Genomic DNA, 26,514 nt, shown 5'->3' with positions numbered 1-26,514 from the left:
TGTTTAACTGCTGATTCAGGTATCCGGACGCTTCACATATCCGGACAAATTGACTGGGAACCAAAGCGTCCGGATAAATGAGGGTCCACTGTATATAGATTTTTTTTCATTTGGGGAGTAAAGGAGTTTAAAAATGAAGTTTATAAAATTGAACTTTAAAAAAACCATCCAGAATTTTCATTTAAAATATGTAAGTAGTATACAACATGTACAATATACAGTCAACAGTTTGAAACCAGTCAGAAAGAATTAAATGTACAATATACATGTTGATCATCACTTGTTTCGAGTTGCACATTGAGTATTCACAGTTTTCTAGTATTTTTTCTCTCTGAAACTTGTGTCAATTGTCAATTAGCTCTTTTCTTTTTGTTTCAGTTCAGCAATTGCTCTCTGGTCTCAATCATCAATCCAGAAGACAGTGAGTTTACTCGGGGAGAACCTATGATCTCGCTGAGACTTGGATGAGGTGGTCTTTCTTTGGATATCCAGGTACATCACAGTAGAGGAATCCTGAAATAATATCAAAGACATGAAAGTATTACAGAAAGTATAGCTAGCAAATAAGAGATTCACAATTATTGTGTGACAGGTACCAGGAGATGCTTACTCCTCCTAGGCCCACGATCCCACCTCTAGAATTTCCAGTGGGGCCACTTTGAAAACTTTTTTGTCTGATTCTTAATTACAAGCTGTGATATAATGACGCTCACGGGACAAAGACAGCAAATGCTGAATGCTGTTGACATACTCAAATTATACATGAATGAATTCCATTTAATATGATTATGGTTAATACAATATGATCAATAATATGATAATTTCTCTTAGAAGTTACCAATGAAGTGATATAAGTTAGTATTGATGCTTATATACTTACTGGCGCGGAGTTAAGCTGTTTTCTGATTGGAGTCGATAACTGTCTGAGGGGGAGACGAGTGTCTGGGTAGTCGTAAAAACTGGGGTTGTTGAGTCTGAAACATTCAATCACCAAATTAAATATAGCTATCAAAAAATGTACGATTTAACTTGAAAAAATTTTTTTTTATAAGAAAAAAACATGATTTCAAATATATTGCTCATATTTTGATATATTGTGCACTTTTTCCCGATTAATGTACAAACACTGAAAAAGATAATGTCAAATATTTCATGAGCATGCTTTTTTTCTTTAGCTTATAAGTTATTGCCATTTTTAGTGTTTATAATGTCAAATATTTCATGAGCATGCTTTTTTTCTTTAGCTTATTGCCATTTTTAGTGTTTTTTTTAATTTCTCTGCAAAATAAATTAACTTGCAAGCAAATGGTAATACTAAGCAAAATATATATGCTACAAATTCACTCATAATGTAGTATAAAAACTGAGGCATAACAAATCTTAAAATTATCTACGTATACATATGATTTCCCATATTTTGAGATTGGATAAGATTTTTATGCCCAAAAATTCTGCACTTTCTATCCTTGAGCCTTTGCCAAGCTGACAAGATAGAAAACAAACAAGTTGGATAACAATCATATCCAATCAAAAACCATGGGATTTTCTTTTTATCAAATGTTTTGACCTCATTTAATTATACCTTTTATATACCCTTTTCGCTTTCTGTTGGCTTATTTGTGCCATGAAATTTATTCTATGGATGATGTATTGATTTCTTGGGATAAAGAGGTACACAAACATGTGATAAACACACATAGTTAATGTTAATAAGGTGAACATTTAATGAATTATTTTGCAAAGGATAAATAATTGGCATTTATTTCTATGGTAATTAAATTCAAAAATATTTCAGACCATTGTTAATGAAACTGACAAAAATCCTGCTGAACAAAAGACAAACATATAACAATCTGATCTCCCATCTCTGTTCTTATTGTGGAAAGAACTTTTAATGTTGAGGAAAAACTACTTTAATTTTTTTTTTAGAATATGCCTTATTTGACATGACTACATGAAGACAACCAACTGACACTGGCTTAATTTATGAATTGCATAAGTTTAGAGTATACATGTAAAATATTTCTGCAAATTAAAAGCAAAGTTACTTAAGCCCACCATCATATGTCAGAGCAACAGGCATTAGTTTTACCTACCCTACTTATTGCAAGAACCCTAGAGTTTATAACAGAATACTGGTCATGAAAAATTGACAACTGAACTTGAAAAACTTTTCGAAAAAAAAATTGAACTCAAATCAAAACAGATCAATTAAGCAAGTGCAAGGATGAGATATGTGTAAATTGAGGAGCAACTAATTACTAGTTCATATTACAAAGTAGGGCTGGGCAATAATATCGATATTTCAATATATTGCAATACAATGACAAAAAATATCGTATCGCAATACGATTTTGTAATATCGGTATATTGGCAATATGCTTAGAGTAAGGAATTTTGTCATTAAATATAAAAATGGATTTATAAAAGTTTGTAATTAAACCAAACAGTAAGTCAAAAGTTGTTTGTGGGAACATTTCAGAGCATAACTTAAATGAATTCAACAAGATTTTTTTTCTGTGTTGGTTACTTATCATAGTTATGTACATTCTGCATGTAAATTAAAGTAAATATAGTAAGAAAATGCCATTTTTATTACATTGAAAATATTGCAATACATATCGCAATACAGTTAAAAATATCGCAATATATCGCAATACGAAATCTCAGGCCAATACCCAGCCCTATTACAAAGGTATGCATATGGAAAAAAAAGACAGTTAATAAAATAATGTCAATACATGTACATGTATCAAACAAATGAATATAACTATTATGTTTTTCAGCAAACTCTCTGCATGTAAAAGGCAGTTGAAATGTAAGAATATTCATGTATTTTTACTGACTTCAGTGATAATGAACAAATAAGAGCATACATTGAAATGTAAGGGTTTTCCCCCTTTTTTAAACAGGGATTTATTCATGTTTGACCACTTCATGTGCTTGATTATTTCAACAAAATATTGATATACCTAATTGACTCATTGATTCTGATTATGACAAGTTTTTCAAATCAGATGTAATTTAGGCATAAAAAAATATTTCAAAAATTATATGATAATAACACTAGGCCTAATAAAATAAATGGAATATTTCTGTAATCCAAATATATATGATAGTGCATGGTTTTGGTTTGCCAGAAAGTCTAATGCAGTTTTAGCTTGATGAGACTGTTTGTGCTTCATTAATATGACATGGAGTGAAATGAATCTGTATAATATCTCATCCTTGTGTCTGCACGGCTGTTAGCTTTGTGACACTACTTGCCGTTACCTTGGCGACAGTCCGAGAGAACTGCCCTCGATACCATGTTTTCCACCACCCGTAGAACTTGTGCCAAAATTAACTGTGACAACACAAAAACACAGGTTACTACGGTAACACCAGTGAAAACTACAAGATTGATTTTCACTTTTTGTTGATAACTTGTATTCTATATCAAAAGATTTTTGTTTTTTTTTAACAAAGGAGAAAAAAAATGAGAATTTTACATCATCTACAAGTATATTTTGTACTTTACATTTTTTTTTTAAGCATGAAGATCGATATGTTTTATACACAGCAAGACCATACAAGCAGCAAAAATGGTTATTGTGGGTGTTGAAAGTCTTTTTTGAATTTTTTTTTTTATTTCAGAGAAAAGGAAATTCAAACAGCCAATTTTACAGTACGCCAAAATCTGACTTCCTGCGTCACTATAATCCATCGATATGATGCTTTATAATTTACCTGCATTAAACAACAACTTTTGTGACATGATCAGGCACAATTATTGATTTTACTCTCCATTATCATTTTAAAATTGGCATTAAATAATTCTCAGGGCAGCATTTTTAGATGTTATTCTTATATATATGTAATATAGGTTTGTAGATGAACAGAAGGTTCAATCTTCTTCAGTTTCTAAATTAAATGTAACATATTTCTAGTATCATTTGCCTGTAGTAGAATTTTACAGTAAGAATACCTTTTAATTCCTTCTGTATCAATTAATGGGAAGGATGTATGAATATAAAATACAGAGTACATGTATATGCTTTGAAAAACACCATAAGACATTATTAAGAACTCAAAAATCAAATCTTGGTTAAACTGTTTTTGTAATGAGTACACATCCTGCATAAAGTATGGATGATTGAAACCCTTGATCAGAAATATGCAAGAAATCAGTCACAGTCTGAAGCAAGGAAAAAAATATATATTCTTAGGCCACAAAAACAATTCACAGCATCTGAGATAAATTAATTACTGCCAGCATTATTAATTTGTCAAAACAACTTGCCTGAAGTTACACTTAAAACCACTGTAATATAAAATAAAGATCATTTAGGACAGAAGATATTTTGTTACCATTAAAGTGACCATAATTGGATATTAGTGTATTGTGTACCCTTAAAACAAAAATTTATTTCTTTGGTTTAAAGGCACAAGACAGACAAATTTACCACAAAAATGCTCCTATTTTGTGCATACATTATTTTCTATACCTTTTAAATGAACAAATCAGCCTTTGTACATATATCTTTTTTAATTGAAATGTAAAGAAAATAAATTGTTGAAAGGATTTTCATTATGTTGCTATACCTTTGAAATTGAGCATATACTACAAAATATAGGACTTTATAAGCTTCATAATACATGCTTCAAATGATTTCTTTGGGTGATATATCTTACATACACCATTTTTAAAATCATACAAACTAGCACACCCAAACTACCTTTCCTTGCCAATCAAAAATGGAAAACTCTGCCATTAATTTTTTTCACTGCATCTACATTTCTATAATGTCTAGGTATTTAGCTTTGGGGCTGAAACTATCCACACATAAGGAGCTGTCAGCTTATACCTTGCTATAGGTAGAAGCACACGGATTTTTTTAACTGGTGGTGGACAACCTAAAACTAATAGTTTCTGCCTTTATGCAACAAATATGTTTTGCCATATTCCCTGCCTTATTAAAAAATCTGTACATTTTTGTCTTTAACAACGTTTTCCCAAAAGGATACCAATTATATTCAAATTTTAACATTTCACGCGTGCCCATGTGAATGCACGTGCATAATGATCATATAATCTTGTCTACACTTTCTATATATTTAAATATACTTTTTATTAAAGCATTTAGTGGTATTAAAAATCACTCATTCAAGTGTATTTTTAATTTCACAAAATGTGCACGTGCATGATGACCATACCTTATAAGCCCTTATATCATTATGCAATCATCATGTTTGGTTGAAAACCAAAGGAATTATAGCCATTTCAAGTTTCAGCCAATCAGATTGCAGCAGACGTGCATCCACGTGATTTCAAGAATTTTGTTCTAAATCATATTGTAGAATATCCTAATGCATGACTTTGTTTTAAATTTCAAAGCATTTCATCAAAAATCAAAGGGGATATAGCCATTTAAAGTTTCAGCCAATCAGACAGTATCCACATTTCAACTTTTTCTAAATCATATTGTAGAATATCCTAATGCATGACTATGTTTTAAATTTCAAAGCATTTCATCAAAAATCAAAGGAGATATAGCCATTTAAAGTTTCAGAAAAGATTGCAACACACGTGCACAAAATTTTTTATATATCAAATTGCAGGATGTCCTCATGTTTTAAATTTCAAAGCATTGGGGAGATATAGCCATTTAAAGTTTCAGCCAATCAGATTGCAGCGCACGTGCATGCATTTCATGAAATTTTTCCATATTGTAGGATATCCTAATTCATGGCAATTTTAAAAATTTCAAAGCATTTCGTCGGAAAACAAAAGAGATTTTGAGATTTTTGTTTCACAAATAAGGGCGCACGTGCATGCGCGTGAGTTCAATTTGACAGTGTCATATTATTAACACTATTAATATATCATTATGTAATGAGTTTCAAATCATTTCATCAAAAAATGTAAAAGTTATAGCTATATTAAGTATATCAGTCAATTCACTCATTTCACGCGTGCACGTGCAGGCGCACGCGCAAAATGACCTTCGTTCCGCACACCTACACTTCACACCTATTAACCCTAAAAAGGTTTTATTTGGGTGAACAGTTTCTGAGTGTTTAAGAAAAAAAATAATAATAATAAGAAACAGAGTAAAAACAATATGTTCCCAAACTACATGTATTCATATATTATATTAAGCCTGATTTTTTTGGTACATATATTTTAAAGAAAATAACCTTTGACCCTGTGCGATATATATTGAGCTGTTTTTCACCCCTGGACAGAAGTACTGCAAGTAATGATAGAAAGTAAGATTAACTGTGATAGCAAAAACAGAACATGCAATCATGAGTGATTTTTTTTATCATGCAGAACACCACATCCATCAACCCGTGAGAAAACTACATCACAATTTTTGAGAAATTGGGGGAAAAAAAGGTGGATCTAGAAAGTGAGCACACTCTTATGAAATCGACAGGATATTAGAAAAAAATATTAACGAGTCTCAAAACAACCGCATAATACAGTTATTGTGCAGGAAGAAGTATGAAACACACCAATGTGGTAAATAATTTCTAGATTCACCCCGAAAAATTGAAAATATTTTTAAAGGGTGAGACTGGGTGATGGAGGAGGGTGTTTGGTGCCCTGGCCCTCAGAAGCTGAGTTACCTTGCCCCGTCTCATCTGAAGACGGAGATTGGTTAACTTTTCGCAGGGATTTACGCCTTCTACGTCTATTCTTAGCACGCTCTGTCTCACTATTTGTGTCTCCTGTCTTGGGCTGACCTTTATTGGAGGCGCTTCCTAGTTTGGGACTCTGGTTCACCATTCTTCTCTTCATGTACATGTACCGCCGCCGACGCTTTGCACTTTCACTGCTGTGAAGTGTAAAATGTCAAAAATAACATTAGAAATGAAATGGTAATTCCTATGTGGATTGAACTACAGTAAAACAAGCATTTCATTATATATGCTTAGTCATGTTTTTGAAAACAAGAGTGAATGAAATTTACTTAATATTATTTGCATGAATTAAAAATATGTAATGTTCTCACATTTAAGTAAATGAACATTTTCAATGAAAATCAATTACTTTGGATTGTCCAGTCCATTCATTTCTGTGGGAGGGGTGGGGATGGCAGGAGGGTGGTTACTGCCTGGGGTGGTAGGAGGAAGATCCCCAGGGGTCACACTAGTCAAACCTGTCCCATGAGAACCGAGGGGGGAGTCATTGTTCAAAGAGATGATCTCAGCACTAGCTTTCCTGACAGGGTAGGGCTGGGGTGTTCTCTGGGTGTATCTACCGCTGCGATTTGGCACTCGTGGGGGAGATAGCTCAACTGTTGGGGAGCTCAGCTGCATGAACTGCTGACCTGTGGGTAAGGGTATTCGACTAGGGGGCCCAGGTTTCTTTGCTATGGCAAGCTGGAAAAAATATAAATATATATGTCAATTAATAGAAAAGTAGGTGTTTCCTTTTGTCATAATATTGCTAAAATGATGAACAGAAACTATCTAATTCATGTATGAGTTGTGATTTTGGCGATTCAGAGGTTCATACTGTATAAGTAGAAATTTTAGCGAGGATTTAATTTTGGCATTATTAGCGAGGTTCACAAAAATCTAAAATTAATTGTGTTTTATTTGTAATAGCTTCTTCAATATACATTTTAAAATCGCTAAAATAACATCTCGCTAAAAATAAATTACCAATTTTAAAGGACAAATCGCTTATTTTGATTCTCGCTAAAATTTCCACTTATACGGTATAGGAAATGGATCCAGTATATGAAGATATTGAGGTAAGTTTCAAGATGATAACTAGATGTTAGTACAGCCATACCTTCTCATCTTGAAATTGATGAAATAAAAGGAAAAGGAATGAATTCCAAACTCATTCTGACAAAATATCAATGTTTAAGATATCATAGTTCAAATATATAAGGATGATAAAGTCCTTCTACATTATAATAAATGGCTTACAAGATTGACATGTTTGAGTGGGTTTAGTGTTTCTTCGTCCAATATCTTTGTGGCATTGTCAGCTGAGTACTGTCTCTGTGAATGAACGTCTGCAGTGGTCATCGCTAAGGTTACCGGCTGGTTACTGGTGGATCTTGACGTCTGTATCGGCATGTAATTTGTCGGTGTGGGCCGTTTCCTTTGCTGTTGTGGTTGAGTATTTAGATTAGGTCTTGCTGCTGTAAATCGAATTAGAATTGAATTTAAAAGTGCAGGACCGCTTGAAAAATGTCAATACACAATGTATTTGGTACTTAAATTTTGTGCAGTAATTGTTGCAGATATGGCAATTTTAACAGTTTTTATAGTATGTGTACAATTCCACATACTGTGATTAAATTCAACCAGCTATAAGCTCTTTCTCTTAGAATACATACTAAATAAGCTATCATCGATAGTCATTGACTCTTTATTCATGAGACAAAATTGTGGTTATGGTATTACTTTGCATGATCTTTAGAAATACTTGAATTACAAGAGAAAGAAAATTTTCATAAATAAAAGCTGATTAACAGTATCCTAAATACCAAATATATTCCCCACATACCTTCCCTGACAGGTCCCAGCTCTCTCTTTGGGGGGTTGTTAGCGGAGGAGTCCCTCTTGTTAAACCTGGAAGCTGATCCCCCATTACTTGTACTGCTGTTAAATCTGGAGGAGGGCCCATTATTAGTAGAACCGGTGTTGTATCGGGAGTTGGGCCCATTATTATTATTGGCCCCACTGTTAAATCTAGAGCCAGGTCCGTTATTACTTATGCCACTGGTATCATTGGAGTTGTTCCGAGAAAATGGTAATCGATTGTTTTGGTTAACATTTGATTTATTACTGTTGTTACTGGTGACACTACTGCAAAATAAAATTTTGAAAATGTCTTGTAAATGTATATAAAATTAAAAATAAATAAGAATTAAAATTGGTTTTTACCATCTTACATCTGGATAAAAACTTTTTACAAGGTATATGAAAACAGAGACCTTATTTTGCAATAAAATTAATATGTACAAGTACAAGCAGTTTTCTTGAGCAAGGATATCAATGAAACTAGTTTCCTTGCTTTGACCAGTGATGATAGGTATATGGAAACAGTTACCGATACTTACTTGTTTCTGAGGTAAGTTTTTGAGGGATTTCGTGGGATCCTGGGCCCACCCCTCATGCTCCTGATGTAACGTCTAACACTCTCCTTGACCCCATTAAGATGGTTGTGTTCAGACATACCAATCCGAGACCAGGGGTTACTCTCATTCCAATCTATTGCAGCAATGGCAAGGGCTCTACCAACCTTCAAGTTGAAAATTTCTTCTTGTTAGTTAAATATTTAAATGATACAAGTATTGTTGCCTGGTTTTCTTTCAATGAACAATTACACATATTAAATTCTACTTAACCTCAAACTAAACTTCAAGAAGCAGCCATGTTTATGTTTTAAAAACATTATACTATTTTATATATTAAACCATTATAATGATAAGAAAAACATACAGATTGTATAACAAAAATTTAAATAATGTAAATTTTATGTCTAGCTGCATTGCATTCTACAAAGAAAAAGAAATTTTTTAACATCAACTGAAACTTACTTCTTCATAGTGAGCTTGTGTGTATTTAGGTGGGAATCCAGCAACAGGGGGAGGTGTGGCCTTGCCATCATCACCCTGGGCTGGGGGGACGGGATTAACCATTCTCCCCGTGTTGTAGTTACATTCCAAGGTGTAGCTATAATAAAGAACATTGTAGTACATTTACAGATACCCTGTATATACTGGTATATGGTGAAGGAAAATTAGACTTACTGGTAAAAAAAAGGACAGGAAAAAAACCATCAATCAGATATTATTTCTAATTATTTTGACATCTTACAGTCAAGAAAAAGGATTGAAACTAACAATTTTATCTTCAACATTTCTTTGGTATATCTTTTCAAAAGCTTTAAAGAGAGTTAATGTAATATTTCTAGTATTTTCAAATAGCAATAGGCATTGTAATTCAAACAAACTGCTTTGATTAGAATTGTGAATTATTATACCTGTGGATGATTCCTAATGCTTTGTGGATAGCCACTCGACCACTGCCTTCCTTGGACATTCCATCTCGCTTATCCTTAGCATACATGTTTCTCTCAGAGAAATTACACCCAGTGAAGTCAAAATGTGCAGTGTTCATAGAGATCAGCTTTGGAAAGAGCATATTATCTACCTGCAGCAGAAATTTTTTTTTGTAGAAAATTTGAAGATTATATTTCTATTAACTATTTCATAGAATTGTCTTTATTCAAAAGTCAATTTCCCCCAAATATTGTACACGCTAAATATAATACATTTACAGTAATTCAAATCTAGTTCTGATTTTCTTGAATTGAAGACACTTTAAAAGATATGCAGATGAATAATTTGCTCACCTGAGTATCTTCATCTTCAAAATAATTCCCATATATAAAGCACCCTCTTTTAGAGGCATGCCCGTGTAGATCCACATAGAAAGCTATTCCACTGTCTGAGGGAGGTATCTGATGTAGGGAGGGGTCAGAGAGATGGGGGGCATTGTTACCAAAGGAGGGCACAAAGTCACCCTCATCTTCCGAGCCCTCGTTACCCAGGTGTTCATTGTTATACAGATCCTCAATGTCCGAGTCGTTAAGTCCCACACTCAGTGACGTCATCATGCTGAGTCCTGTCATTTTCCCACGACAATCGTCAGACATGTTCAGTTCTGATAGACGCAGACGGAGTTCACTGTCAACTGTCTTCCTCTCGTTTTTCAGAGTCACATTGCTGAGAACACTGCTACAGGAAGACGACATGTGAATACTGTCATTGCCCATCAGTTTACGAGATTCACTTAATGTGGTGTCCATTCTGTCCAAATCCCCGAGATTCAACGGCTCGATTTTCAACCTCCCAGAAGGAGGCATTAGACCCCCATCATGAGAACTGGTCTGACTGACCCAAGAGTTTTCCTTAGGGGGTAACGAAAATGGATCCCCATGTCCGTTGTGAACAACTTTGTCCCTCCCAGCAGAATAAGCACCATTGACAGCCCCCTTGCTGTGATTGTTGAGGTCCCCCGCGTCATGATGCACCACTTCTTTTCGGGGGGTTGGGACATCTGGACTAGAGGTCAGAATGTGACCTGGAAAGTTAATACGGATGTTCACATTGTCGTTTTCTCGTACTACCCTGTTTTTCACATGATGATAGACTAACATACTTTTAGCACCGTAGATAGATGGATGAAGGTCTACACTGGGATCTAAGTACAACCTATTCAGATTCACACCTCTCTGATCTGTTCTATAGTGTCCCCTTTGAACCCCATCGGGGTTCAGAATAGGGATAAATTTGAATACATATTGTCTTCTTAAAGCTTTGGCACGTGGATCATTTTCTTTTAAGATGAATTCTAAGAATCCGTTAAATACAAAACTGGCCGGAGTTTCTCCAGGGTGAACTCGACTACTTAGGAAGAACACCTGAAAAGATGAAGTACTTAAATTACAATAATTTCTTTAGACATAATATTAATACTTTTTAAAACAAACAGATGCATTAACAGACATATCCTTTTGATTAATGCTTTCAAACTTATATTTCTTTTTTAAAAGTTCCATTCCTTCATTTTTTAATGATAAATTGTCAAATAACTACATTTATGATAACTGCTAATATATACTATTCAAATGTATGAACAGCTTTAGGAAGTATTCTGTAACAAACTGATTCAATCATACTTTCTTCATTTTACTGTTCTATAGAGAGAAGTATTGTATGCTTACTCTTTTTCCCCTGAACTTTTTACACCTGGGAACGTCTTTCTCTGGAAACAGATTGTGATCAAAACGAGGCTCGCTTTCTGAACTGATTCCATGACAAGAACTAACGGTCACCAGATCAATGCGTAACTTGTCTATTGAGTAACACAGCAGTTCTCTGTGGTAGTAGATACTGTCCTTTGGACTGTAACAGATAAAACAAATATTTGCTTAATGAAACATTGCTTTGACTTTGGTTTAGCAGGATGTTAATATACAGTTAAAGTATATTTTTAAACGTACCAATGTATGGCAGTTATCATTATAGCCAGAAAATTCCAGTTCCCCAAGAGCAAGGTTATAACTATTTCCCGAGGCGCTTGCGCCGAGGGAAAAATAGGCTTTTCGTTGAGGGGAACTGGAATCTTGTTCTTTGACTCCCTTACCCTTCTTTGAAATGATATACTTTAACTGTTTTATTATACCGATACAAACAAGACATTTGAAAACAATTATATTCAATACTGTATTCAGTAACAATGTTATAAAAAAGAGAGAGAGAAGAGAGAGAGAGAGAGAGAGAACGACAAAAACAGAATACAGTCATGAAAGGAATTCATTTTATCAATAAATCAGTTCATTGTCCGAGTTTTTACCTAGTAAAATCGAAAGTAACATTACGCAAAATTGAGCACGCCATTTCTGTTGTTGTTCGCTTCCAGTAAACTGGTTCTTTTTGTGATTGATATGGGACCAGTTGTGTAATCTATGTAAACACCCAATTAACAGCCCAAGATGCATTTCCATTCACTAATGAATATTCATGAGTTTATTGAAATCGCAACATTTTTAAGTTTGTCGTAAGTTGAAAGAAAATGTCAAGCGTTCCGAATAGGTGTGTATCAGTTCATCCAAAAAAAACGTACCTTTTTTGCAGGGAATCAGTCTGTTTTGCAGGGAATCGGTTTATTTACGGTGATTTTCAGGAAATCAGCAAAATATATCGATTTACTTTTATATAGTGAAAAATCAGTAGAGGTATAATAATATATGTAATGAAAGAGGAGAAAATGTGACGCATTAGAGGATTCCAGTGCAGGCACCCTGAATCTTCAGTCAGGTGCTCTACCAACTGAGCTATACGGCCACAGGTGACCAAAACCGTCTGTCCCCAATATATCAACTTTGCCACCTTATGGATGTCAAAAAAGTAATCAATATGAAAATCAAGCACGGCTTATTGTAGATCATTGTCACATGTTTTTCATAACTGTTTACCAGTATGGCACGCAAATACTGTAGATCACTAAATTTTCGTGACACCTTATTTTCACAAGATAGTCATTGTCTCTTGATAAGCGAGACAAAATTTTCATGAATTGTGGTTCTTGCTCTATATTATCCTAAGGAATACTATTATACGCGAGAATGAAATTTTCGTGAGCACACTGTCTCGCGTAATTACGCGAAAAATAAAGTTCTCTTGAATATTAAGTGATTTACAGTAAATTAAAATTTTCTTCTGCTGTGTAAATGAATATCTGACAGTGTCTTTGAACAGCCTTTAAATATATATGTGAGTAAAATGTAATTTAGGAATAGATGTACACATTTCTAGTGATAACTCTGCTATATTTACCTGGAAGGACTAAGTTCCTTGCAGAGAGAGAATTTTTTGTCATACTCATTCAGCCTCTCTTGCTGTTCCATATAGGACCATGGGTAACAAAAGGCAAAGTAAGTGATGGCTGCCTTCACATCCAGGAAACGATATGTAAAGGTCAAGATAAACTGTCCATCGGCATTCTAAATAATGTATCAAAGACTGTTAACAATATCTTCATCATTCTTTGCAGGTTTGTGACCTATCGGGTAATTACCGTGGAGCTCATTCATTTGGATGCAATTAATCCAAACAAATTTTTTGGAAACAAAATTTTATAATATGATTTCTACCTTCCAGACATTTTTAATTCATTGCGGGGAACCTCCAAGGGGTGGGTGGGGGGTGTAAACATTTGTAACATGTTTATCTACCAATTATCTATTTGAAAAATTTAGACTTTTCTAGGGAAAATGTCCAGATTAATTAAAAAGGTTTGATTATATAAGATAGAAGCAGATCTGTACTACTGAAATTCCAGGCACAGTAAAAAAGATTTATAATAAACAATTACTTCAAATACAGATTACTGGTTACTAGCTAATATCAACATAACAAATATCAGATGAAATCCAGTTTCTCCTACTACATACATAAAGATTACTAAAGTTAGCCAGTAACATTCAATGTAACAACCTCATACGATGGTCTGTCTCTTATCCTCTCCCATCTTGGCTTGCCTGGAACAGTTCTTGTAAATGGACAATGGCCCTGACTGTAAAGTTTTCCTTGTCTATTGAGATTCATGATGTTGATTTTGATTAAGCGGTTTGGAGACCAACCCCTGATGCCAAAATAAAACCAGGACCTGGAAAAGATAAATCAGAACTTGTTTTCAAATTAATTAATGTACATATTATTTTGGAATGTTAAGAAATTTACTGCTTGCTTACATTAGGATCTGAGTTATCTTTTATGATAAATTAACATTGCAACATAAAAAGAAAGTTGTTCTGAGCTAGAATTCATATAAATAATCACATATATACGACACATGGACACTCAGCTGCCATGATTCAACTGTAAGCAAGTTTTACTGCATGTTTAATAAAAGAAAGGAGAAAAAATATGACTGGAGTGAAAAAAAAGCTGGGGATCCCTCCATCTCACACCAGTCAGGTGCTCTAAACACTGAGCTAAGCTGTCCGATATCTACCATCGAAACCAGCATATTGTCATTTGACCCTTGAGACCCTAATACTCACCTATTTCCATTCTCAAACTCTGTGCCGTGACAGTCTGGGTGTGTCCACACATTAAACTCATAATCTGCCTTGGGCTCCCCATAATACTTGACATTATCTAAAGATAAATACAGTAGAATGTTTTTAGATTGAAAATCAATATATTTTGTCATCATCAATAGTTGCTTAATTATGTACAAAAATTTATATACAAATCTCAATCTCATAGATTGAATTCTGTAGACAAATATACCTTCCTCATCTTCATCTTTGGAGACTTTTTCAACTCGAGCCAAGTTACCAGAGTCAAATTTGGAGGTAAACAAAAGCCCTCCCACTCGGAACTCACTCATTATCCTTCTTTATGTACCTGTTTTATCAACACAAGATAACATGATAGAACCTTTATAAAAAAAATACATGACACACTGGATCAACCTAGCCTAAAATCTAAGTTGGTTTAGTCTGGTTTAGCTTGATAACACAGACCAACAGTGTTGTCATTGAATAAGTTCTGATTTTGAAATAACTGATTGATCTATAAATTTGGTTAAATGAACTGTAAATGTTAAGTACTTGTATACGTACTTTGTCAATAATAATATAAGAGAACCATATGCCATGCATGAATATTCTTTAACAAGTTCAAAACTTTATTTTACCGATGCACGGCTGAAACAAACACTTCAATATTCGACGCATGGTTTATAACCTTGTGCTTTTAAAACTCAACAAAGAGAAAGGATAAAATGATAATTTATTTAGGAAGTACGCAAATTTCCAAATTAATGAACTTAAACATCTACGATCGTGTTCATAAATGAAACATACACCTACTGATGCACTTCAGTTAACATCCTTTGTCCACACGTGCATGTTCTGTGGATTATAGATGGACAAAGCCAGCTCTGATTCAGTTTCAGACATGTTGTAAACTAGGTGGTTGCTGACCACGTGACCGTTTTACTGTTATTTGATTGGCATTAAACCGTTAAGTCACATGACAAAAAGATGTCGGACCTGTCAACAAACAAAACGTATCGTGCTGTACCGTTATTAAACTATCAAGTCGGTTCATTATACTTGAATTTACTTAAAAAGACTTTTTCTAGAGAATTATTCAATCTGGTTGCGTTGACAGTTTGATCCTCCAATTTTCACTTTATATTGTAGCTTTATTCACCATGGTATATGGCTAGTTAGAATACTCTGTGTCTATGGAACATGTCCTCACAGTGTCGTCGGGACATTTATTATTTAACGACAGAGTATTTTATCTAGTATATGACAACATATTGGTTCTGTGTTCAAAGGGATGAACATTTTTTGTCAAATTTCTAAGCCCAAATTGGTTCATCATGCTTTCCAATCAGAGTGGCTGACATAAAAATCAAATGATGTTCGTCAAGGGTTCCACAACCTTTAGTGGAGTTGGGACCCCCGATGTTCTGAGGGTGGGCTAAGTAAAAACTATTTTTTGAACAAAGTGATTTCAGAAGGTTAAGAAAGGGCTAATCACTATTAGCTATTGCTTATGTTTCTGCATTAGTTAAAGATACATGGCATCCTACTATATTTGGCTGGTAGCTTCACATTTTAGCTTAATCAGTGGCACAAGACTGGCAAGCCAGTGGCCCCATGTTCAAATCCAAGCAGAGGTTCATGCATTCATCTCTGTCTGTTACACTTCTTCAATATTTATTTCAAAATAAAACATACATATGCAGACAAGTTAATTTTATTCATACCACTGTATTGTATAAGATATAAGAAGATACATATGAATGCATTTTACATAAAATGCCCAGAGTTAGAATATTTGATAAACAAAAACAAAAATTGCTGAATACATATTACCCACTTGTATGAAAAAAAAATATGCAAAATGGACGGAAATGCTCCAACAAAAAAATTATGCAAAAAGTCTTTCCAAAGAAGTTTAAAATACTTGCTATATAATCAATTAGTTTTCAACAAAATTACATGTCCAAGCACCTGTATGAATGAATGTATCTACATGAAATAACTAAAATGTTTTTTTTCCCTTCATAACCAAAACTTTAATAGTGATCTGATTTAAATTTGCACAAAATACCTACTTTGGAATCCTAATTGTTTCTATTGGACCTACGTCCATGGATTTTGGAAACTATCCTCTACCAACAAATTAACATTCCAACAAACTTCTAAATTAAAAACCAAAATTCTTTAAAAAAAACAAAAAAAACAAAAAACAAAAACACAACATCAATAATTGTTTTTTTGTAGATAAATGGAATGTCACAAATAATTCACCTGAGTCAAATATTTTAAAAAAAATAATGAATAAACAAATATGATATTAACAAAAACAATTTCTGAAAGGCAGAGTTGAACAGTAATAAAATAAATAAAAAACAAAATGCACATATATATTTCTAATATATACATGTTCTTGTATATATTTGTTAGCTCACTTATATAATAAATATTTATAATGCAGAGGAAAAAAAGGAAAAGATGTTTTTATAATATTAGATGCACCCATAGCATATGAACACAGTAGATGGTATATGCTGCATGCAGTAACATCTTCATAGTTCTGAACTTCAAGTTATTGCTTACTTATTTAGCAACTAACTATGAATTTACATTACACATTTGGTTAAAAAAAAAACAAAAAAAAAAACATGTAGTTAAACTAACATTGAGAACTTATTGGGATTGAAAACATAGGTAATCAAAGATTACGAAGCTAACCTAGACAAATATTATCAGTTAAAGTAATGCAAATCTCACATCATATTTTCTTAAGAGTTAGTATTTATCCTGACAACAATGTTCAAGCAAGTTCTATTTAAATAGGTCTTAAAGCTCAATGGGGAATGGACCTGCTCCAAAAATTTTAACCTGGTCACTCATCTGGAAAATGTACATTGTAGGTCAGATCCAGCATCCGAAGCATGTTTGGTAGTGTCCATCCCTAGATGCATCATCCATGCAAGTTTGGTCTGGGTAAGGCTTTTAGTTACTTGGGAATGGACCTGTTCCTAAAACTTTAACCGGGATGCAGACACTAACACTGACGTTGAGGTATAGCATGAGCTTAACTAGACTTTGTCGAGGTGAGCTAAAAAGAGATTCAATAAGATTACAATGCATAAAGTAAGAATTGTTGGGACTTTCAAGTGTCTTCAGCATATTCATAATATTCAAGATATCCATGTTTGAGATAACTAAGTACAACCTTTACTAGGATTACTATGCACTTAATTAAATTAAGTACAAAAGTACTTTGATTATATATGTACAACAAACTATGATTTAAATTCAATGTATGCCTCAAAGGATCTCAAAATGATTCAAAATTCATTTAATCATATAAATAGTGACAATAAAATGACAATTCAGAAATTATCGTTATTGAATAATCCATTAATTAATGTTTTTACACTTCTTGAGTAATTTTGTACACAAAATATAAAACTAATGTCTTCAACTTTTTTTTCAGTCTGAGCTTTAAAATTGTACAATTGAAAATCAATATTTTGTATTATATGTACAATATCGGAATTCATTTTACTAAGCTGGCATTACCTTCTGAATAAAAAACTCTTATAAAAATAATCTCACGGTCATTTTGTTATGGACACCTATGTGTGTGTATGGTAACCTAATAAAAAATTGGAAGGATGGTACCACATTATATAATTATAAAAAGATTGTCCCATATACAAATACAGGATAAAGTTGCAACAATAACTGTTTTTTTTAGAAACAAATAAATTCTAATATTTAGGTTCAGAGGAAATAAATATTACACAGATTCAAAAAATATCTACATAACTGGTACATTATACATAAATGGGACGCATATTTGTGTACATGTAGTTGGAATAATACTGCAATACATGTCATGCAAAATGAATGTCAGTTTGAAAATCAAGTCCAAGTTCATTTCCCTCAAAAGCAATCAATCTAAACTACAGATATGCCTACATACTTCATAATACTTGAATTAATATATATATAAATCTGACAATATAATATCCCCTTATATTAACATAAAATATTTCAATACAATGTACACAACATTAGGTAAATAAACCTTACTGAATTGCTTAATTACTCCATACATGGATCTTAAAATGGGACATACTCATGTCATTCAGTAATGGAAAGGGGGATAGGAGAACAGAAAAAAGAGGTCTTTTGTTTTGTGAACATATAAATCTTCAAACCTTCAAATAAATGCACATGTACCTGTATGGATTAGATGTGTATGATACAAGCAATACTGTCTATCACAATACAAACAGACAACTTAATTTAAAAAAATATTCATGTATACAGGTGCGTTTAATTACAATACTAGCAATCAGCTGACATAAAACATAGGTAATCAGAGATTACAGAGCTCACCTCAACGAATGTTGTCTTTAAGTAAGGCAAATTAAGTCACACAATTAACCAACAAAAAGTGTACATCCAAAAATGCAAAATTTATGCAATTTTGATACCTTGGAATAGACCTATATAAAAACTTAAAACTAGTTCTTCATCATGAAAATGTAATTAAAATCCAGCATCTGAAGCAAGATTGAGAGTTTTCATCCCTTGATGCATCATTTGTGCAACTTTGGTATAGTTTCTTGGTGATAGACCTGCACCCATAACTTTTACAAGGTCTATTATCTGGAAAATGTATGTCGAATTCAGCATCTGAAGCAAGTCCATTAGTGTGCATCCTAAGATGTATCATCCATGCAAGTTTGTTCAACATAGAGCTCAAAGTTACTTGGAAATGAAACCTGTATAAAAAACTAACCTTTTCACTAATCCAGAAAATGTAGGTCAGATTCAGCTTCTGAAGCCAGCCTAGTAGAATGCACCCTTAGATGTACCATCCATGCAAGTTTGATCATTATAGGGCTCAAAGTTACTAAATGAATCCTGCACCATAAATTTTAACCTGTTTACTCGTCCACAAAATGTAGGTCAGATTCAGCATCCGAAGCAAGTCTGGTAGTATGCATCCTAAGATGTACCATCCAGGCAACTTTAGTCATTATAGGGTTCATAGTACCTTGGAAATGAAACCTGCACCAAAAATTTTAACCTGTTCACTCAACCGGAAAATGTAGGTCAGATTCAGCATCCGAAGCAAGTCTTGTAATATGCATCCTAAGATGTACCATCGATGCAAGTTTGGTCATTATATGTCTCATAGTAACTTGGAAATGGTGTGTACCTGCACCAAAAACTTTAACCTGTTCACTCAACCGGAAAATGTAGGTCAGATTCAGAATCCGAAGCAAGACTGGTAGTATGCATCCCTAAGATGTACCATCGATGCAAGTTTGGTCATTATATGTCTCATAGTAACTTGGAAATGAAACCTGCACCAAAAACTTTAACCTGTTCACTCAACCGGAAAATGTAGGTCAGATTCAGAATCCGAAGCAAGACTGGTAGTATGCATCCCTAAGATGTACCATCCATGCAAGTTTGGTCATTATATGTCTCATAGAAACTTGGAAATGAAACCTGCACCAAAAACTTTAACCTGTTCACTCAACCAGAAAATGTAGGTCAGATTCAGCATCCGAAGTAAGTCTAGTAGAATGCATCCTAAGATGTACCATCCATGCAAGTTTGGTCATTATAGGGCTCATAGTATCTTTGAAAAGAAACCTGCACCAAAAACTTTAACCTGTTCACTCAACCGGAAAATGTAGGTCAGATTCTGCATCCGAAGCAAGTCTGGTAGTATGCATCCTAAGATGTACCATCCATGTAAGTTTGGTCAACATAGGGCTTATAGTTACTCGGAAATGAGACCTACATCAAAAACTGCACCAAAAATGTTAACTTGCACCAAAAACATTAACCAGGTCATTCCTTTGCTGAAATTGCAGCATCTGAACCTTTGACTGGTACAATGAAACACATTAGAAACATCTTCCATGCATGTCTAATCAATATAGGACATAGAAGTACTTAAAAAGAAAACTGCTCCAAAAAACTTAACCTTAACCCGGGACGCCGACGCCGACACCGACGCCGACACCGACGCCGACGCCGACGCCGAGGGTATCACATAAGCTCCCCCCAACTTCGTTGAGGTGAGCTAAAAACATTAATGTTAACAAATCAACAATACATGCTGACAAGATAATACTCAGCGCATTAAATAAAATGCGAGATTCAAATACACATATGGACTTTTGGTTTGCTATAGCTGGAATTCATTGCCCTGTGGCCCCATAGTTAGCCTGTACACCTCATTGCCCTGTGGCCCCATAATTAGCCTGTGCACCACCTCCTGGGTGAACAGGTGAGCTTGTGGAACTGCTGATGGTGTCTTGTGATGTAAAACTGTCTGTGCCTGTCTTGGATTGAAAGAAAGGTGCCCTATCGGAGTCAGATAAATGAGTTACTTCCCCTTTGGGTTGAACTTCACCCACATTTACTGTTGCCAAAAGCCATGCTGCAATGAAAATGACAATGATAAGTCATAACAGGATTTTTTTTCCTCTCTCAATCTTACAACATCAATTCATCTGTGTGGAGGAAAAATTTACAAAATTTTATTAAAAAGGTAAAGTTTTAAAAATTTTATTAGTTTTCTTGTCAAAATTGAACATTTTTTTTTCCTTTCTTTTCTTAATTTGTTTAAAACAATTAAAAAATTGAAGAAGTCAATTATAAAACCTTTTTCTATTCTGCTTGATAAACTGAAACTTACAAGGAAAGCTTGATAAACTGAAACTTACAAGGAAAGATGCCTGGAGAAATCTGTTGGACGTATTCTGTGGAGGAGGAAGGCTCACAGACTTCATCTGAATTATTGGCAGCAGACATCTTCCCCAGCGTGATGAAATAAACACCAACGAATGATAAAAAGCACCTGATAAATATATATAAATATATTTCCTGGTATTTAATTATACATGTGTTAAATAAAATCATTGCATGATTTAACTTTTAAGATTTTCATTATTATAAGAGATCCATCATGCTTGTGTGTGTGTGTTTCATATTATATGCATAACTACCATATAACTGAAAATTTTAGCGAGACGCAAATTTAGCAATTTGTCCTTAAAAATTGGTATTTTATTTTTAGCAATATGTAGTTTAAGTGATTTTAAAAAGCTCATTAAAGAAGCCATTACAAATAAAACACAATTAATTTTTAGCGATATTCATTTTTAGCAATCTTGGCACCCTCACTAATAATGCCAAAATTAAAACCCCTCCAAAAATTCTTCTTATACGGTATAAAATGCTAATTTAATGCTTACCCTATAAGAAACATGAATACCTCCAGGGCATTCATTCCCCAGAATTCCTTGTAGAAAGCTATCCCTGTAAAAACAAGGTTGTTTTTTCTATAAATGAAATGTCTGCGAAAAATCAACAATAAATGTAGTCATGTTTAATACCTCGAAATAAAGTCCCATGAACAAAAAGAGACTAAGCAATCTATTATCATTTCATAAATTTTAAACTATTTTTGTATAATGCAAAATTACTCAGAGGAACAAGCACATAAAAATACTTAGGAAGTACAATCTCAACTTAGTACATGATTCCCTTTAAGGACAGATGAGACATTCCTTAATAACAGATAAATTTTTCTAAGAGTTTGTCATTGAAGTATTGCTAGTTAAACATGTTTACTCACAAAAAATTGAGGTACCTTACCAGGCATTTCTGCAAGATACCAGGGGTAGTTTTTTCTTATATACCGTAAATCTGGAAATTTTTACGTTGATTTGCGAATTCGGGTCAAAATGGTGTTGATTAATTTTTACGTTTCAAAATTTTGCGATTTACCACTGCTTTGTTTACATTTTCTTATTGGTAATTTATTTTTAAGAAAAATATTTTTGCGAATGCAATGAACTCGCAAATTTGATAAAAATTTATCTACAGCAAAAATTTCCAGATTTACGGTAATCCTTTGGGGATGAAAAATAATTTTCCAATTTCAAATGTTTAAGTGTTTGGATTTTTTAAAAACGTTTACAAACTAGTTTAGAAATCAGAATGTTATTAAAATTTTGAATATTTTTCATACATTACGAAGATATACAAAACGGATCTTGAGGAACGTCTCGTCTGACCTTAAAGCAAATGTAATTTTTATAAGTGTATAGGAACGAAAGTGTTGACAGACAGGTCGACAGACAGAGGAACAGACTGACAATGTGATTCCTGTAGGGCTCAAGAATTTTATGCTGGGCCCATAAAATTTTTAATATGAACAGATCACTTCATCTGTGGACTCAGATGAGCTAAAAGTTGATTTTGCTTACTGTAAACCAACTTTCATTCACAAGGAAGAAATATCTGTGGCCTCCGCAGCTTCTTTTACTTGTGAATATTTCTAATTGTTATCCAATTATTTAGCTGCAGACCTGTACCTCTCCGAAAAAATATATATTGATAGACCGGAGAGCTACAGTGCCACCCATTGAAAAAACTGTATATTTATTGCGCACAAAAAAGTGCGCTCGGTTCTTAATTAATTCTTCCAAATTCTTACCTCAATTGCAAATAAGGAAAGATTTCAAAAAATTCCTTTATCTTCTATCAAGTACTCTTGTAGTTGACATCCGAACGAAGCATATTGGACCGAATTATCTTTGAAACCAAAATGGCAGTATAAATAAGCGAACTGTTCGATGATTACAATATCAGGGTCAGGAGGACTATTAACAACAATTATGAGAAAAGTTTGGTTGTGGAAACAGCGAAAGAATATGTTAGGAACACACGGTTAGTAATATTTTGAGATTACATTTTTAAAAACATGGAGAAATAAATCGAGAACCGAGCGCACTTTTTTGTGCGCAATAAATATACAGGTTTTTCAATGGGTGGCACTGTAGCTCTCCGGTGTATCAATATATTTTTTTTCGGAGAGCTACAGATCTGCAGCTACCAATTATTCAGCTATTTATGTAGAATGCTGTCTTCATCACAATAGTAATAAGTTTGGCTTCTAAATCAAAGAATCGCAAATAAAAGATGTTGCGAAAAATAGTTGGTTTATAGTACTTTGTGTAGTTTGGATAAAAAATAAAGTTTATAAGTTATATTTTATTGAATTCTTACCAGCTACTATTGCACTTATTGTAAAGAAGACAAAATTTGTAGGCACTACCACTGTGGAATCAAAGGCTTTCATTGCTTCATTTAGAAACCTGTGCATGGAAAAATGAAATTTTTTGACAATTCAAACACATCTTTTTTTTTTTTTACAGTTCTCAATTTCATTTCATTTTTAGTAAGAATTTTATTTGACACAAAAAATGTCCCTTTTTATTCCTACATGAAAGATGATGCATTACAGACTAATACCCCCTTCTATTATCAGCACACACTTACTTAACCTGTGTAATAGCAGTGACAACCATGACAATCAGCATTATATAGAGAATGGGGTAGGACATCTGAGAAAAGCCATCAAAGGTTATCTGTAACATACTGGACACTGCTTTTGCTGCTATAACAGTGAATGAGGCTGAAACAAATAAAAAAAAGCTGAGTATATATCCCAAGATTCTGAGCTGGAAAACCTTTACTTAAAAATCAACAAAACATGTATGTATAGTTGTTATATACTATATAGACTATATAGAGACATATAAATAAAATAGATATATTAAGACAGCTACCTTGAAAATTTATATCGTTGTGCTTTATACTACATGTACTGGCAAATTGATAGGCTTACCAACAATTGAAGAAATGAGTAAATAAATGATCACTTTCTTCATTTCCTTGAAGTAGAGAAGGAAGAACAATATTCCTAGAATTACGAGTTCAACACACTGAAAAAGAATAACATATATTTTAAATATACTCTGTTTTCATACCATATTAGTTACTAATATCTTTGGAAATATAGTGCTTATAGCCACAAGTATGTCATTAAGAAGAAGACATGGTTTTATGTATGTTTCAACCTTTCTGGTCCAGTGAAGAAGATTTTTATAAGACATCACCAAATTTTTACTAAAAATTTTTAAACTACGATTAACTATCTTCCCTTGAAAGAGGATATAGTCATTTATTTGAACAAACTTAAATCCCCTTCATCCAAGGATGTTTATGTCAAGTTTGGTTAAAATTGGCCCAGAGTTCTTTTTTTTTTAAATAAAAAATGTGAACAGTTTATAGATGGATAGAAACACAGATGACAAACAGATTGTGATCAGAAAAACTCATTAGAGCTTTAAGCTCAGGTGAGCTAGAAATACTTACTATGTATATGATAAAAGACAGCTGAGTGAGAGCTTCGTTTATTTCATCTCCATTTAAAACTTTCTCATTCTGGAAAAAATGAATTCATAATCATTATTAACAAATGATCATACACACAGAGAAGAAAAGGAAGAAATGAATTGCATTTGTTATTGCTTTTTTCTCAATTTACCGGTATTACTTATTAGTGCAACTATCAAAATAAGGCCCACAGAACTTTATAAATATTAGGCACTTGACTATTATCAGTTTCTTATCAGCTGACAAGCTTTGCACCTCCAAATTCCAAACTACACATATTACAGCTATTTTTTATGGAAGCAAAATATCTTACTTTAGCTGAGAAGGCAATCAGCAGGAAAGCTCCAATAACAGCTAAAGCAGACCCTATGATGAAAGTGATGAAAGCATAAAGTGTTACATGTATACGACTCTAAAAGCTATCACACAGAAAACCTCATACTGTATGTGTACTTTAAAAAGCAAGCTTTATTTTTTTATTAGTGGCTTTGTCATGAAAAACAAAGTGCTAATTCAAGATTACTGTTAATACAATGCATGGAGCAGACTGATGTGTGAAACACTAATAAATGATTATGGCAATCATTCAATATGCAGTGATTGTGTTAAATTTTGAAGATGTCAATTTATGTACGTATTTCATAAATTAAATGTATATATTTATATACATACAGTATTTATCATGTTACTATGACACTACAAATAACAATGTGATGTTTCTGTGTTTCTTTGTTTCTTCAAAATTGATTTATTTTTAAATACAAAAAGATGTTATGAGATCAGCCATCCCTACACAAATGGTAAAATATTCCTTGCCTACAAGTAGATTTAAACAAACTAAAATGTAACCTTTTATTGAACAGCCAAGAAACCTTCATTCATAATATGCTACAAGCCTGAATAATTGCTTTGGCATATGTTAAAAAATTATAACGTTGCAGATTAAACAATATACTTCACAAAACACCTACCAAACAAATGCTCAGCTTTTATTTTCTCTTTTAAAAACAAGGCTGCCAAGAACATATTAGCTGCAAAGAAATACAGAATGACTTAACAATACTTAACGTCTTCAATATTCTGTAGAAGCTTTAAACCTGAACAATTGACAGCAAAGTGTAGCACATGTACAATATACTGCTCTTACTGATTCAGAATAAAAATGTTGAGAGACACAAAAAACACATCGTCAGAAACCCACAGCTGATTATGCTTCGTTCCTCTCTCCATCACGATGGAGAGAGGAATGAAACGTACTCAGGTGGGTTTCTGACGATGCAAAAAACAAGGCATCGCTACAAACCCACAACTGTTGTTGTTCCTAAGGGAGCTACGAGTGATGCGGGTGAAAATCCATATGCTGAGAAATTCCCAATCTCCCCCACCACCATCAGCAGAATCCCGATCCACCACAGTGGATCCTTGGTGTAATGGACTTGTGTGGTCTTCTCGGCATTTTTCATGTGACTGTACTTCTATATTAGAAAAAAAAATCAATGCATTATTTTCCAATAATTAACTTTGTGTTCACTAGTATAAGCATGTTTTACTGTAGTACTATGAGTAGTTTGATAGTTTGAAAATAAATTTCATGTGCATATCTCTGTATTCATACATACGAATACCCGCTGGGTTTTTCAAAGAAATGTAGGTGCCAATGGCTAGCAGAA

General features: G+C 33.4%; 2 protein-coding genes across 9 annotated transcripts; both read right to left on the bottom strand.

Annotated features, from left to right (window-relative positions):
- Window positions 1-390: 390 nt before the first annotated feature.
- LOC134245497 (cytosolic carboxypeptidase-like protein 5) lies at window positions 391-15,516 on the bottom strand. Of its 8 annotated transcripts, XM_062727775.1 has the most exons (18): window positions 15,404-15,516; window positions 14,820-14,936; window positions 14,588-14,684; window positions 14,019-14,190; window positions 13,359-13,525; window positions 11,744-11,924; window positions 10,370-11,440; window positions 9,998-10,167; window positions 9,552-9,687; window positions 9,072-9,253; window positions 8,516-8,817; window positions 7,930-8,147; window positions 7,040-7,371; window positions 6,616-6,824; window positions 3,274-3,346; window positions 2,097-2,115; window positions 881-974; window positions 391-513 (listed from the first exon to the last, which is right to left on the bottom strand). In XM_062727775.1, the coding sequence occupies exons 2-17, from the start codon at window positions 14,917-14,919 to the stop codon at window positions 891-893; spliced, it is 3,513 nt and encodes a 1,170-aa protein (XP_062583759.1). In that variant the 5' UTR covers window positions 14,920-14,936; window positions 15,404-15,516; the 3' UTR covers window positions 391-513; window positions 881-890. The 8 variants fall into 8 exon arrangements, with proteins under 8 accessions (XP_062583759.1, XP_062583757.1, XP_062583760.1 ...); XM_062727773.1 differs by lacking the exon at window positions 2,097-2,115; XM_062727776.1 differs by lacking the exon at window positions 2,097-2,115 and having other exon boundaries at window positions 6,733-6,824.
- A 5,313-nt stretch (window positions 15,517-20,829) lies between these two features.
- On the bottom strand, window positions 20,830-26,329 carry LOC134245470 (NIPA-like protein 2). Its single transcript, XM_062727749.1, has 10 exons — window positions 26,148-26,329; window positions 25,816-25,875; window positions 25,158-25,210; window positions 24,824-24,892; window positions 24,294-24,390; window positions 23,945-24,080; window positions 23,672-23,760; window positions 21,853-21,916; window positions 21,322-21,455; window positions 20,830-21,035 (listed from the first exon to the last, which is right to left on the bottom strand). The coding sequence occupies exons 1-10, from the start codon at window positions 26,305-26,307 to the stop codon at window positions 20,830-20,832; spliced, it is 1,068 nt and encodes a 355-aa protein (XP_062583733.1). The 5' UTR covers window positions 26,308-26,329.
- Window positions 26,330-26,514: the final 185 nt, after the last annotated feature.

The sequence above is a fragment of the Saccostrea cucullata genome, unplaced genomic scaffold (genome assembly GCF_032062105.1).
Source record: "Saccostrea cucullata isolate Sc308-1 unplaced genomic scaffold, CSIRO_AGI_Scuc_v1 ctg923, whole genome shotgun sequence".
Classification (NCBI taxonomy): Eukaryota; Metazoa; Mollusca; class Bivalvia; order Ostreida; family Ostreidae; genus Saccostrea; species Saccostrea cuccullata.
This window is presented reverse-complemented; position numbering and strand designations above follow the sequence as displayed.